This window comes from Oncorhynchus tshawytscha, linkage group LG02, assembly GCF_018296145.1.
Source record: "Oncorhynchus tshawytscha isolate Ot180627B linkage group LG02, Otsh_v2.0, whole genome shotgun sequence".
Lineage (NCBI taxonomy): Eukaryota > Metazoa > Chordata > Actinopteri > Salmoniformes > Salmonidae > Oncorhynchus > Oncorhynchus tshawytscha.
The window spans coordinates 10982716-10998094 of NC_056430.1; the positions used below are offsets into that span (position 1 = coordinate 10982716).

The 15379-nt window shown below is 43.9% G+C and overlaps 1 protein-coding gene across 4 annotated transcripts in view; it reads right to left on the minus strand.

Annotated features, from left to right (window-relative positions):
• Window positions 1-15379, minus strand: part of ppp1r16b (protein phosphatase 1, regulatory subunit 16B) — a 170709-nt gene that overhangs the window by 132958 nt on the left and 22372 nt on the right. Inside the window, exon 1 of one of the 4 annotated variants that reach the window (XM_042330161.1) lies at window positions 2539-2761. The exons of the other annotated variants lie outside the window; for them this stretch is intronic. Within the exon in view, the coding sequence (XP_042186095.1) occupies window positions 2539-2596 (58 nt within the window). The 5' untranslated portion in view covers window positions 2597-2761. Of the gene's footprint in view, window positions 1-2538; window positions 2762-15379 lie in introns of those variants that run through there. 4 annotated transcript variants of the gene reach the window in all.

Sequence of the window (15379 nt, forward strand, 5' to 3'; positions counted from 1 at the left end):
GGGCTGTTCAACTGGGCTGGTCAACTGGGCTGTTCAACTGGGCTGTTCAACTGGGCTGTTCAACTGGGCTGTTCAACTGGGCTGTTCAACTGGGCTGTTCAACTGGGCTGTTCAACTGGGCTGGTCAACTGGGCTGTTCAACTAGGCTGTTCAACTGGGCTGTTCAACTAGGCTGTTCAACTGGGCTGTTCAACTAGGCTGTTCAACTGGGCTGTTCAACTGAGCTGTTCAACTGATTTACCCTCAAGAGGTTAACCGCTCTACCACAGGGGAAGAGCATCTAGATGCACAATAATACATCATATTGTGAGTTTCCCTGTAGGGTCGTTGTTAACAAGGCCTGAAACATGGCTCTTGTGAGTTTCCCTGTAGGGTCGTTAACAAGGCCTGAAACATGGCTCTTGTGAGTTTCCCTGTAGGGTCGTTGTTAACAAGGCCTGAAACATGGCTCTTGTGAGTTTCCCTGTAGGGCCGTTGTTAACAAGGCCTGAAACATGGCTCTTGTGAGTTTCCCTGTAGGGTTGTTAACAAGGCCTGAAACATGGCTCTTGTGAGTTTCCCTGTAGGGTCGTTGTTAACAAGGCCTGAAACATGGCTCTTGTGAGTTTCCCTGTAGGGTCGTTGTTAACAAGGCCTGAAACATGGCTCTTGTGAGTTTCCCTGTAGGGTCGTTAACAAGGCCTGAGACATGGCTCTTGTGAGTTTCCCTGTAGGGTCGTTAACAAGGCCTGAAACATGGCTTTCCCCGTAGGGTTAGACACACACGCCGTGGGTGAATGAAGTCACGTCTTGTGTCTTTTATTAGAAGGCGAAGCGGGCAGTAAAGTGGATTAACGTCTCTATGTGGCAAATAGGAAATGTCCACTGTTTGTTCTGTTAAATAACATTAGCAGAGGACAGGAGTACTAGGACCTGCCACTGATCACATCAGTGATATTACCTGATACACACACACACTGTACACACACACCTGCTGTACCCTAGCCCAGTATTTCCCAACTCTGGTCCTCCAGTCCCACCAACAGTACACATGTGTATTGTATCCCTGGACAAATACACCTCATTCAACTCATTGAGGCCTTGATGATTAGTTGACGAGTTGAATGAGGTGTGTTTGTCCAGGGATACAATACAACTGTGTACTGTTGGGGGGGTCCTGGAGGACCAGAGTTGGGAAACACTGAACAAGACAACTGCTGGCGTTGTGCCAGGCCCTCATCCTTCTCCTTGCCCTGTGTAACAACACAGTGAGTCTTCACAGACTACATACATCCGAGAAAAGGTTCTGTCTAAGAGGTTTTAGACAGAATTCATTTCTGAAACAGATCACAGATCAGTTTACCTAGTCATAGGCCGTTGGCCAGGACATTCAAATCAATCGCAGATTTACCCAGGATGGTCCAATCAATCACAGATTTACCCAGGATATTCCAATCAATCCCAGATTAAAACCAAATCAGATCAATAAGAAGCAGATGTATTTGTTACAAAACACAATTCACCAGCCACCTTCAGATTACAGAATTAGGATGGTTCAGACAGTGTGTCACTCATATTAAAATGTTTGGGAGATGCTTTCAAATATTCAGAACAAAATATTAGGCCTAAAAACAGAGTTATTGTGGTCCACTCGCTACTGTGGTAGTAGAACACAAGTGATTCATCACGAATACCAGGCAAAAAAAAGTCATGATTTGAAGGGAATTTCAATTTTGGAGGAAGGATTGTTGACATATATGCTACAGGTCTCCTTTAAGACTCCATAGTGTTTAATCTGTAGGTGTTACAGGTCTCCTTTAAGACTCCATAGTGTTTAATCTGTAGGTGTTACAGGTCTCCTTTAAGACTCCATAGTGTTTAATCTGTAGGTGTTACAGGTCTCCTTTAAGACTCCATAGTGTTTAATCTGTAGGTGCTACAGGCCTCCTTTAAGACTCCATAGTGTTTAATCTGTAGGTGTTACAGGTCTCCTTTAAGACTCCATAGTGTTTAATCTGTAGGTGTTACAGGTCTCCTTTAAGACTCCATAGTGTTTAATCTGTAGGTGTTACAGGTCTCCTTTAAGACTCCATAGTGTTTAATCTGTAGGTGTTACAGGTCTCCTTTAAGACTCCATAGTGTTTAATCTGTAGGTGTTACAGGTCTCCTTTAAGACTCCATAGTGTTTAATCTGTAGGTGTTACAAAGCAAACATTGGTGTTATATGAAGCATTACCTTTGCTCTGTAATATGACTAGTATGAATATTGAAAACATACCATTTTTGATTTGGCTTTTCTAAAAATATATATATGTATTATATATTGGTATTATATATTGGTGAACATAATCTACTCTACAGGCATATCACATATCAAAGATCCAGAGTGGGATCTCTGATAGTTTAAAAATGATCGTCCATTTTATACAGAGAAATTCAATAGTGTGTAACTGCAGCTCGCAATTTGTGAAGTTCCTGCATGTGGGCATTGCTGCATCTGCCGTGTACACCGTGTACTAGCTAGCTTGATAGTTAACTAGAATACAGTGTTGTTCCCACCTGCTATGTACAAGGTGTCCTTTGCTTCCGCCTGCCGAACACCTGCCCTCGTCATCATTAACAGAACTGCGGGAAAACAGTGCCGGACAGGCCGGGACGAAGGACGCTGTCCACCGGTGTATGGCTATCTAGCTACCGTTGTCGACCTCGCCCCTTCTTCTGTGGGGTTTATCCGCGGCTGGCATCCAAAGTCATTGTGCATTAGCGCCACCTACTGTACTTAAGTGCCTGTCCCTAAGAGAGAGAGAGAGTGACAGAGAGCGAGCGAGAATGACAGTGAGAGCGTGACAGAGTGAGAGCATAACAGAGAGAGAGAGTGACAAAGAGAGAGAGAGAGTGACACAGAGAGAGAGAGAGTGACACAGAGAGAGGGAGAGTGACACAGAGAGAGGGAGAGTGACAGAGAGAGAGAGAAAGTGACAGAGAGAGCGTGACAGAGAGAGAGTGACAGAGAGCGAGAGAGTGACAGAGAGCGAGAGAGTGACAGAGAGAGAGTGACAGAGAAAGAGAGAGTGACAGAGAAAGAGAGAGTGACAGAGAAAGAGAGTGACAGAGAGAGAGTGACACAGAGAGAGACACACAGAGAGAGAGAGAGTGTCACAGAGAGAGATAGAGGCGGGGCCTTCGCCAGGGTTGCAATCTGAGCCCTGCACTCTTCAATATTTACATTAACAAATTGGCCACTATTCTAGAAAAATCCTCAGCCCCTGGTGTTAGTCTCCACATTTCAGAAGTGAAATGCATACTCTTCGCATTTGACCTATGCCTGCTGTCACCCACAGCACATGGCCTACAGCAGAGCCTGACCTGCTAGAGCAGTACTGCCAGACCTGGGCCATGGAGGTAAACCCCAAAAAGAGTAAAATAATGATTTTCCAGAGAAGATCCGGATCTCAGGGAATTAAACTAAAGTTCTCAATTGGTACAAAATATATAGAGTACTGCACACACTACAATTACTTAGGTTTAAAAATAAGCTCAACTGGACACCTTAATGAGGCAGTGAATGAACTGAGAGAGAAAGCACACAGGGCATTCTATGCCATTAAAAAGATCATTCAAATTGAAATACCTATTAAAATTTGACCAAAACTAATTGAATATGTCATTGAACCAATTGCACTTCATGGCAGTGAGGTGTGGGATCCACTTGTAAAACAAGATTTCATCAAATGGGACAAACATCCCATTGAAATCCTGCAAGCAGAATTCTGTAAGATTCTCCTACATGTCCAGAGGAAAACTACAAACAATTCATGCAGGGCAGAATCAGGCCAATATCCACTAATAATACAAACTCAAAAAAGAGCAATTAAGTTTTGGAAACATCTAAAATACAGTGAACCCCTCTCATATCATTACCAAGCCCTGCAATGCCAAGAGCTGAGCAAAGAAAAGAGTCCCCTCATCCAGCTGGTCCTGGGGTTGAGTTCACAAACCTGTTCTATTAACATACTGAAGCTCAAGACCAAAACATCCAATCAATCAGGATAAACCAAATTACAACATTGTTGCAGTGCTATCTGGCCCTAAATCGACAGTTCACCGTGGCTAAATATTTGACCATGGTTACTGATCAAAACCTTAGAAAAACCTTGACAAAGTACAGGCTCAGTGAGCACAGCCTTGCCATTGAGAAGGGTAGACACAGGAAAACCTGGCTCCCTGCAGAGGAAAGGCTGTGCAACCACTGCACCACAGCAGAACCTGAGACAGAGCTGCATTTCCTGACAAAATGTCAAAAATATAAAACAATTAGAGAGTGTCATTTCCCCAAATTTGAAACCCTTAAAGGTTTCAAAGACCTCTCTGATGAGAGTAGGCTACCCGTCCTGTTGGGGGAGGACGCAGAGAGCTGTGGGTTGGCAGCGCATTACATTGCTGCCTGCCATAAATTGAGGAACAGTGTCTGACAGACCAACCAACCTGCACATGTCCTCTACTGTATGTTTATTGTTATTGTTGAATGTATGGTTATTTTGACCCTTGGTTATAAAGCGAATTGAATTGAATTGAGAGAGAGAGAGAGAGAGAGAGAGAGAGAGAGAGAGAGAGAGAGTGACACAGAGAGAGAGAGAGAGACACAGAGAGTGACACAGAGAGAGAGAGAGAGAGAGAGTGACACAGAGAGAGAGAGAGAGTGACACAGAGAGAGAGAGAGAGAGAGAGAGAGAGAGAGAGAATTGAATTGAATTGAGAGAGAGATCTTTATTGTTTTGAAATTTCTGTATGTGTAATGTTTACTGTTAGTTTTTATTGTTTATTTCACTTTTGTATATTATCTACCTCACTTGCTTTGGCAATGTTAACACATGTTTCCCATGCCAATAAAGCCCATTGAATTTAATTTAATTGAATTGAATTGAATTGAGAGAGAGAGAGAGAGACAGAGAGAGAGAGTAGCACCAGAACATAACAGAGCCATGGTTTAAAACACTGCTTCACTGAGAGGGACTTTAGTAGAAATAAAGTCACTCTATATGAGTAGGTCCAGTAAAAACAATTAAAAAGATCAAACTCAATATGATTTAAAATTACAAACCAAATGGAAACTGTGTAGAAATGACAACGGACCTATATTCCTACAGTCTGTAGACTGTCCGGCCCTCTAGTAATCACTAGACAGTCAGGGAGAATTGAAAATACCCCAAACTATGGATAGACTAATTTTTTAATGCAAATTTGGACGGGAAGGAAATATATATTTTTATGAACAAGTCTGCTGTTCTTTCTACAGCTTATCGGCGTTCCTCCTGTTGATGATGCATATGATGCATTACGGTTCAACAAAAAGATGTGACAAAGAATGGATGAAATGGAAACAAGGAAATGCATATGAAATTAAATAATAATGTACTATTCTATGACTATGTATAATATCTAATTATGTTGTAATATGATAACAATAGCCTAATATATTCAACATGCTGTAAACTATTGTCTTTTAACAGTAAACAACAACAACAAAATCATTCTCATCACCCTAATAACTATGACACACCCCTCACTGTTGTCATTGGTTGCACAGTTTGCCTATAGAACCTGGTTGAAGGATTCATGACATCACCCTGAAGAAGGCACTGTGATGCTGAAACGTAGGTGGTTTACCCAATAAATGACTGGGAGCTTGTGTAGTGTGTGTCACTATTTATTTTTATAGCACACAGTAAACTCGCCGTTACTCAGAACCTCTACCAACCTTTTTTGGTGTTGTGCACCAGCTCATGTTTTTCATTAGGAAGGAAATATAACTCATTTTCAGTGAGGCCCTCCGGACCTCGTTGGCCCCCGGGGCAAAATGAGTTCGACACCCCTGCTCTATACCAATCCTAGTTATTCATTATTTAGAGGCTGTTTGCTAAATTATTATTTTTAGGGCCAGTTTCCTGGACCCAGATTCTACGTTGAAAATGCATTTCAGTCCAGGACTAGACTTGATCAGGGTCCGGGAAACCGGCCCTTAAAGTTTATGGTCCGTTGCTCTGCACCTCGTCAACTTCTTGGGTGTGCTTCCTCAGTCAGCTCTTATATTTCTGTGAGGAGAGCTGCCAAAGAAAGCCGCTCCCACCAGGGGCCACGACCCCATCAATCACAGGGTCTCCATGGAAACGGCTGAGGGGAAATTGCAGAATGTAGTGTAGGGTAGGGCTGGTGCCACTGCCAGCTGTGCAGTGAGGGGGTACTGTATTATAAATAGTTCCTGTCCATAGCTGCTCTCCTCTGTCTCTCCTGCTCTCTCCCTCCTCTATGGTTGGCCGGTATAGTGCTTTCGGAAACAATTCAGACCATTTTACTTTTTCAAAATGTTATTACGTTACAGCCTTATTCTAAAATGGATTATATTGTCGTCGTCCCCCCATCCAATCTAATGACAAAGCAAAAACAGGGTTTCAGATATTTTTGCTAATTTACAATAATTTTAAAAACATGAATATCACATTTACATAAGTATAGTACCCTTTACTCAGTACTTTGCTGAAGCACCTTTGGCAGCGATTACATCCTCGAGTCTTATTGGGTATGAAGGTAGAACCTTGGCACACCTGCATTTGGGGAGTTTCTCCCATTCTTCTCTGCAGATCCTCTCAAGCTCTGTCAGGTTGGATGGGGAGCGTCACTGCACAGCTGTTTTCAGGATGTTCGATAGGGTTCAAATCCGGCCTCTGGCTGGGCCACTCAAGGACATTCAGAGACTTGTCCCAAAGCCAATCCTACATTGTCTTGGCTGTGTGCTTAGGTGCCGTTGTCCTGTTGGAAGAACCTTCTCCCCAGTCTGAGGCGCTGAGCACTCTGAAGCAGGTTTTCATCAAGGATGTCTCTGTACTTTGCTCTGTTCACCTTTCCCTCGATCCTGACTAGTCTCCCAGTCCGCTGAAAAACATCCCCATAGCATGATGCTGCCACCAGCATGCTTTCCTCCAGACGTGATGCTTGGCATTCAGGCCAAAGTGTTCAATCTTGGTTTCATCAGACCAGAGAATCTTGTTTCTCATGACCTGACAGTCTTTAGGTGCCTTGGCAAACTCCAAGCTGGCTGTCATGTGCCTTTACCTGAGGAGTGGCTTCCGTCTGGCCACTCTATCATAAAGGCCTGATTGGTGGAGCGCTGCAGAGATGGTTGTCCTTCTGGAAGGTTCTCCCATCTCCACAGGGGAACTCTGGAGCTCTGTCAGAGTGACCATCGGGTTCTTGGTCACCGCGCTGCAGAGACGGTTGTTCTTCTGGAAGGTTCTCCCATCTCCACAGGGGAACTCTGGAGCTCTGTCAGAGTGACCATCGGGTTCTTGGTCACCGCGCTGCAGAGACAGTTGTTCTTCTTTTTTGTATTTTCACCCCTTTTTTCTCCCCAATTTCATGGTGTCCAATTGGTAGTAGTTAGTCTTGTCTCATCGCTGCAACTCCCGTACGGACTCGGGAGAGGCGAAGGTTGAGAGCCATGCGTCCTCCGAAACACAACCCAACCAAGCCGCACTGCTTCTTGACACAATGCCCATCCAACCCGGAAGCCAGCCGCACCAATGTGTCAGAGGAAACACCGTACACCTGACGACTAGCCCTGCGCCCGGCCTGCCACAGGAGTCACTAGTGCGCGATGAGACAAGGATATCCCTGCTGGCCAAACCCTCCCCTAACCCGGACGACACTGGGCCAATTGTGCGCCGCCCCATGGGTCTCCAGGTCACGGCCAGCTGCGACAGAGCCTGGACTCGAACCCAGAATCTCTAGTGGCACAGCTAGCACTGCAATGCAGTGCCTTAGACCACTGCGCCACTCGGGAGGCCCACGGTTGTCGTTCTTGAAGGTTCTCCCATCTCCACAGAGGAACTCTAGAGCTCTGTCAGAGTGACCATCGGGTTCATGGTCATGATGGAGGCCACTGTGTTCTTGGGGACCTTCAATGCTGCAGAAATTTGTTGGTCCTCTTCCCCAGATCTGTGCCTCGACAGCATCCTTTCTCGGAGCTATACAGACAATTCCTTCGACCTCATGGCTTAGTTTTTGCTCTGACGTGCACTGTCAACTGTGGGACCTTATATAGACAGGCGTGTGCCTTTCCAAATCATTTCCAATCAATTGAATTTTACCACAGGTGGACTCCAATCAAGTTTTAGAAACAACTCGAGGATGATCAATGGAAACAGGAGCTCAATTTCGAGTCTCACAGTAAATTGTCTGAATAGTTATGTAAATAAGGTATCTGTTTTTATTTACAATACATTTTCCCCCCGTAACGTAACAAAATGTGGAAAGGGGAAGGGGTCTGAATACTTTCTGAATGCACAGTACACCATATTTGGAAACGGGATGGTTTTTTAATACCATCAATACCGTTTCAACTATTTATTTGAAGTTTTTCAATAAACTGTAATATTTGTAGCTACTTCTTAAGTAAACACCTGCTGTCAACTTGTTTACGAGACAGCAGAATGAGGTCATTATTTTACATTAGGAGTTTACCGTAGTCCCCCAAGGCTGAATTTCCCAAAAGCATTGTACCGGTAGCACTAAAATCCTCTTAATTCCATTGAATCTTAATGCTATGACAGCATAACGGGAGACAGCGGGAGATGGTGAGTCTAGCTGTGTATTGACAGAGGTCACGTTTTCTATTGAAATGAATTCAACAGTGTTTTTTTTTTCTTCAATAAATAGAGTGATAAGTGGGGCGTGTAACTTTCCTTCATAGAAAATACATTAGTGCAACACATTCGGCAGAAAATAGCTTCATTTTCATCAGATGACAACAGAAGTGCAAAGCTATTTGGCGTAGCAGCCACACAAGTAAATGAGCTTACAATGAAAAAGCAAGGTATTTTTATTTTTTGCAAAAACGATGCATGGCCATCATATTTCTAATGTTCATCATGGAAGGAATGTAACCAGCTACATTTCATAATGTTTTGCATAAAGTCAACTTGGCATTTTACCGGAGAAAGTTAGGCTACACCAGAGAAAAGTAGCTCCACATCAGAAAAGTGGCTCCACATCAGAAAAGTGGCTCCATATCAGAAAAGTGGCTCCATATCAGCCAGAGAGTGGTCTGCTTATAATGCCTGTTAGGACATTCTCATCCGAGTAGAGAAGTGCAACTGAGATACCGAGCAGAAATTACAATAACAAGCATTTTAAATCTGCATTTACAAAAACATAGCAAGATATTTCTTATGCGTTTTTATGCCTTTTTTTCCTGTGTGAAAATCGCAGAATTCTGCATTAACTCAACCCCTAAGTTTACCTTGCTAGTTATCTAAGTAAGTGGCTGAATTAATATGGAGATGGGACATCATATAGTGTTAGCTTTCTGCCCGTGTTTGAGAAGTCAAAGCGCTTTGGATGAGTTCTGTATTTGGATTTGCTTGCCTGTCTGCTCCTCCCCCCTCTTTTCCGAGCCTGTTTCCCTAGCAACTCCAGACAGACACAGTGTGTACACATGCAACTCCAGACAGACACAGTGTGTACACATGCAACTCCAGACAGACACAGTGTGTTCACATGCAACTCCAGACAGACACAGTGTGTACACATGCTACTCCAGACAGACACAGCGTGTACACATGCTACCCCAGAGCCAGTACTTTTCTTCCTTCAGACAAGCATGCCTCAAAACTTTGTTCATTTGCCGTCTCTCCTTCCCATTTATTTGTAAATGTCCAAAACTCACCAAAAATGACCTTCAATAGCTCCTACCTATACATGTATAACATCATGAACTGGATTGCCTGAATTTGCAATATGTTTATATGCGTTTCTGCTCGTTAGCATATTTAGCTGGCATCCTCCATGGAAATTCACAATTATTTGTGCTAATTTCATTAGCATTCTGGTAGACACCCAATGGGGGTTTTGTTGGCACCCCCTTGTGTACTAAACCGGTAATACCGTAAGTCCCAGGATGAGAGAAGGACGCTATGATGATGTGAAAATCTAGATACCGCCCAGCCCTACTATCCTCTGTCTCTCTCTCTCTGTCCCTATCCTCCCATGGTCTCACTCATCTCCTTCTCCTCCATCTTCCTCCTGTCTCCTTGTTCAATATATCTGTCAGAGCCAGGGGAGAGAGACAGAGTGGCAACCGCTGTTATCAGAGGCTGCCACACACACACACACACACACACAAACCCCTTGAGTGACATTTAGCATGGAGGAGAGGAGAGGCATTAGGCTAGTCGAGCCAGGGTGGTACGTGTCAGACAGAGAGAGACAGAAAGACAGAGAGAGAGACCATACAATGACCCTCAGTGTCTGTGTTAGTACAGCTGAGAGAGGCAGGAGCCTCCAGTCCTGCCCTGCCCGGACCTGACCCATGCTGTGTGTGTGTGTGTTCCAGGCCACTGCCCCTCGACTGCCCACTGCCTGGGTCTGCCTTGCTGTCTGCTATGTCTTCAGCTCTCATTAATTCATCCAATCACCCCCTAACACCAGCCAGACAAGTGGATTACACTGCAACACCCACACCTCCTCTCTCTTTCATCTTACTTCCTCTCATCTTCCCTCTCTCCAGTCCACCCATCACTTAAGACTAGGAAAGGAAGGGGCAAAAGTGGGCCTCAGCTAGGGGAGTGCATGGAAATCCCTTAGTGTCATGATGACATCCTACATCACTGGTGCAGGGTCAGAAATAATGTTAAGTCTGCACACAGTTGGCTATAATCACTCCATTCAGCACAATCCTTTCCCTTCCAACATTACATCATCCCCAAGGACCTGAATGACAGAAGGCACTTGAAACAGGCAGAATTACACTGCTGCAACTAACCACCTGAAGAGGCTATCTACTATTAACAGGAAGCAGTTGACTATGTATTAAACAGCAATCTGACTTTTGACCTCTCCCTCCTATTAACCTAACTACGACCCCCTAATGATATCACAGGCGCTATATGTTACCTTACTGAGTGATTCCTTTTGAGTTTTAAAGTTATGGCCCATTTTATACAGAGAAATTGGCATTGTATGCAATGTAACCAATCACAGCCCTCCTATTACTTGTGCTATTGCACATCCTGCAAATCACCAGCAAGGGCGGCCATTTTGAATCCATTTTCACATTCACTCCGTTGGTAGTGTTTACAAATTGGATCATAACTAGTCATAGTCTAAATTATGTTCAACCACATACAGAAAAACTTGCTAAATCCCTACCCTCCCAAAAAATGTAATATTCATATGTATATTTTTCTATATTCAAAATATAGAAAAGATTGTTGATGAAATCAAAATACTATTCATAATAAAAAGCTAATGGTAAAACTTCATATGACACCAATTTTTGCTTTGTAACACCTACAGATTAAACACTAAAGAGTCTTAAAGGAGGCCTGTAGCATTTACAGATTAAACACTATGGAGTCTTATAGGAGACCTGTAGCACCTACAGATTAAACACTATGGAGTCTTAAAGGAGACCTGTAACACCTACAGATTAAACACTAAAGAGTCTTAAAGGAGGCCTGTAGCATTTACAGATTAAACACTATGGAGTCTTATAGGAGACCTGTAGCACCTACAGATTAAACACTATGGAGTCTTAAAGGAGACCTGTAACACCTACAGATTAAACACTATGGAGTCTTAAAGGAGGCCTGTAGCACCTACATATTAAACACTATGGAGTCTTAAAGGAGGCCTGTAACACCTACAGATTTAACACTATGGAGTCTTAAAGGAGGCCTGTAACACCTACAGATTAAACACTATGGAGTCTTAAAGGAGGCCTGTAGTACCTACAGATTAAACACTATGGAGTCTTAAAGGAGGCCTGGGCAAAGCTAGGAATGTCATAAATATGCCAACTTTCATCAATTATTTCTCAATTATGCATTTAGATACAAATGTCAAATACATGTGCGTAAATGCCCTAAATTTTATCAGCATATCGATTGCGCAACCAGGGGTGGAAAGACCTTGGATCATTGTTACTCTAACTTCCGCAACGCATATAAGGCCCTGCCCCGCCCCCCTTTCGGAAAAGCTGACCACGACTCCATTTTGTTGATCCCTGCCTACAGACAGAAACTAAAACAAGAGGCTCCCACGCTGAGGTCTGTCCAACGCTGGTCTGACCAAGCTGACTCCACACTCCAAGACTGCTTCCATCACGTGGACTGGGAGATGTTTCGTATTGCGTCAGACAACAACATTGACGAATACGCTGATTCGGTGTGCGAGTTCATTAGAACGTGCGTTGAAGATGTCGTTCCCATAGCAACGATTAAAACATTCCCTAACCAGAAACCGTGGATTGATGGCAGCATTCGTGTGAAACTGAAAGCGCGAACCACTGCTTTTAATCAGGGCAAGGTGTCTGGTGACATGACTGAATACAAACAGTGCAGCTATTCCCTCCGCAAGGCTATTAAACAAGCTAAGCGTCAGTACAGAGACAAAGTAGAATCTCAATTCAACGGCTCAGACACAAGAGGCATGTGGCAGGGTCTACAGTCAATCACGGACTACAGGAAGAAATCCAGCCCAGTCACGGACCAGGATGTCTTGCTCCCAGGCAGACTAAATAACTTTTTTGCCCGCTTTGAGGACAATACAGTGCCACTGACACGGCCTGCAATGAAAACATGCGGTCTCTCCTTCACTGCAGCCGAGGTGAGTAAGACATTTAAACGTGTTAACCCTCGCAAGGCTGCAGGCCCAGACGGCATCCCCAGCCGCGCCCTCAGAGCATGTGCAGACCAGCTGGCCGGTGTGTTTACGGACATATTCAATCAATCCCTATACCAGTCTGCTGTTCCCACATGCTTCAAGAGGGCCACCATTGTTCCTGTTCCCAAGAAAGCTAAGGTAACTGAGCTAAACGACTACCGCCCGTAGCACTCACATCCGTCATCATGAAGTGCTTTGAGAGACTAGTCAAGGACCATATCACCTCCACCCTACCTGACACCCTAGACCCACTCCAATTTGCTTACCGCCCAAATAGGTCCACAGACGATGCAATCTCAACCACACTGCCCTAACCCATCTGGACAAGAGGAATACCTATGTGAGAATGCTGTTCATCGACTACAGCTCGGCATTCAACACCATAGTGCCCTCCAAGCTCGTCATCAAGCTTGAGACCCTGGGTCTCGACCCCGCCCTGTGCAACTGGGTACTGGACTTCCTGACGGGCCGCCCCCAGGTGATGAGGGTAGGCAACAACATCTCCTCCCCGCTGATCCTCAACACTGGGGCCCCACAAGGGTGCATTCTGAGCCCTCTCCTGTACTCCTTGTTCACCCACGACTGCGTGGCCACGCACGCCTCCAACTCAATCATCAAGTTTGCGGACGACACAACAGTGGTAGGCTTGATTACCAACAACGACGAGACGGCCTACAGGGAGGAGGTGAGGGCCCTCGGAGTGTGGTGTCAGGAAAATAACCTCACACTCAACGTCAACAAAACTAAGGAGATGATTGTGGACTTCAGGAAACAGCAGAGGGAACACCCCCCTATCCACATCGATGGAACAGTAGTGGAGAGGGTAGCAAGTTTTAAGTTCCTCGGCATACACATCACAGACAAACTGAATTGGTCCACTCACACAGACAGCATTGTGAAGAAGGCGCAGCAGCGCCTCTTCAACCTCAGGAGGCTGAAGAAATTCGGCTTGTCACCAAAAGCACTCACAAACTTCTACAGATGCACAATCGAGAGCATCCTGGCGGGCTGTATCACCGCCTGGTACGGCAACTGCTCCGCCCTCAACCGTAAGGCTCTCCAGAGGGTAGTGAGGTCTGCACAACGCATCACCGGGGCAAACTACCTGCCCTCCAGGACACCTACACCACCCGATGTTACAGGAAGGCCATAAAGATCATCAAGGACATCAACCACCCGAGCCACTGCCTGTTCACCCCACTATCATCCAGAAGGCGAGGTCAGTACAGGTGCATCAAAGCTGGGACCGAGAGACTGAAAAACAGCTTCTATCTCAAGGCCATCAGACTGTTAAACAGCCACCACTAACATTGAGTGGCTGCTGCCAACACACTCACACTGACACTGACTCAACTCCAGCCACTTTAATAATGGGAATTGATGGGAAATGATGTAAATATATCACTAGCCACTTTAAACAATGCTACCTTATATAATGTTACTTACCCTACATTATTCATCTCATATACATACGTATATACTGTACTCTATATCATCGACTGCATCCTTATGTAATACATGTATCACTAGCCACTTTAACTATGCCACTTTGTTTACATACTCATCTCATATGTATATACTGTATTCGATACCATCTACTGTATCTTGCCTATGCTACTCTGTACCATCACTCATTCATATATCTTTATGTACATATTCTTTATCCCCTTACACTGTGTATAAAACAGTAGTTTTGGAATTGTTAGTTAGATTACTTGTTGGTTATTACTGCATTGTCGGAACTAGAAGCACAAGCATTTCGCTACACTCGCATTAACATCTGCTAACCATGTGTATGTGACAAATAAAATTTGATTTGATTTGATTTGTATATCATCCCTCCCCTAAAGGACTATTCTATGGATAACATTGTGAAAAATCCCCAAAATCATTGTATTTTTTTTTGTCTGGGTTTAGTGAGGAATTACTCTACTGCGTCCAATCAGTGAAGCCCACAGTCCACAGAGTCGTCTCGGTATAGATGACATTTGTTTATGCATAGCTCGGTTTCCATCCAATTGGCGACAGATATTCATGCAAATATAAAAAATAAAAAATCAGCATAAAAAGCAATATGCACATTTTCCCATCAGAGATGTGTCTCCATCTAATTGACTTGTTGAGGATAAAAGGCTGTGTGTGACGACGTAGTGCCTTTAAAAATGCCTTCTTTGTTTTTGCAGGTAAATTCATTTTCAACTCTATTGATAGTTTTCTCTCACTCTAGTCAGCAGAACTATCTGCGTGCTGTTGGCTAGAGCGCACGTATAGCCTACAAAATGAGATTATTATTGACAAATAATTATTATTATTTTTGTCAAAACGGCAGCCAAGCATCAATTATCATGTCACCGGAATAAGACCCCTGGATATTTATTGGAAAGGAGAATCAAGCTCATCGCTGTGAACTTTCACCCCCCTGACACATTCATCATCCATTCATCTGTAGCTTAATAGACTGCTCGGTTTCCAAGTCTAGGCGGGAGGACCACACACCATGTCATAAGTGACTCCAAATGTACTTATATATGATGGTTATTATAATCAATCATTTGACTTCTATATGATGGTTATTATAATCAATAATTTGACTTCAATATGATGGTTATTATAATCAATAATTTGACTTCTATATGATGGTTATTATAATCAATAATTTGACTTCTATATGATGGTTATTATA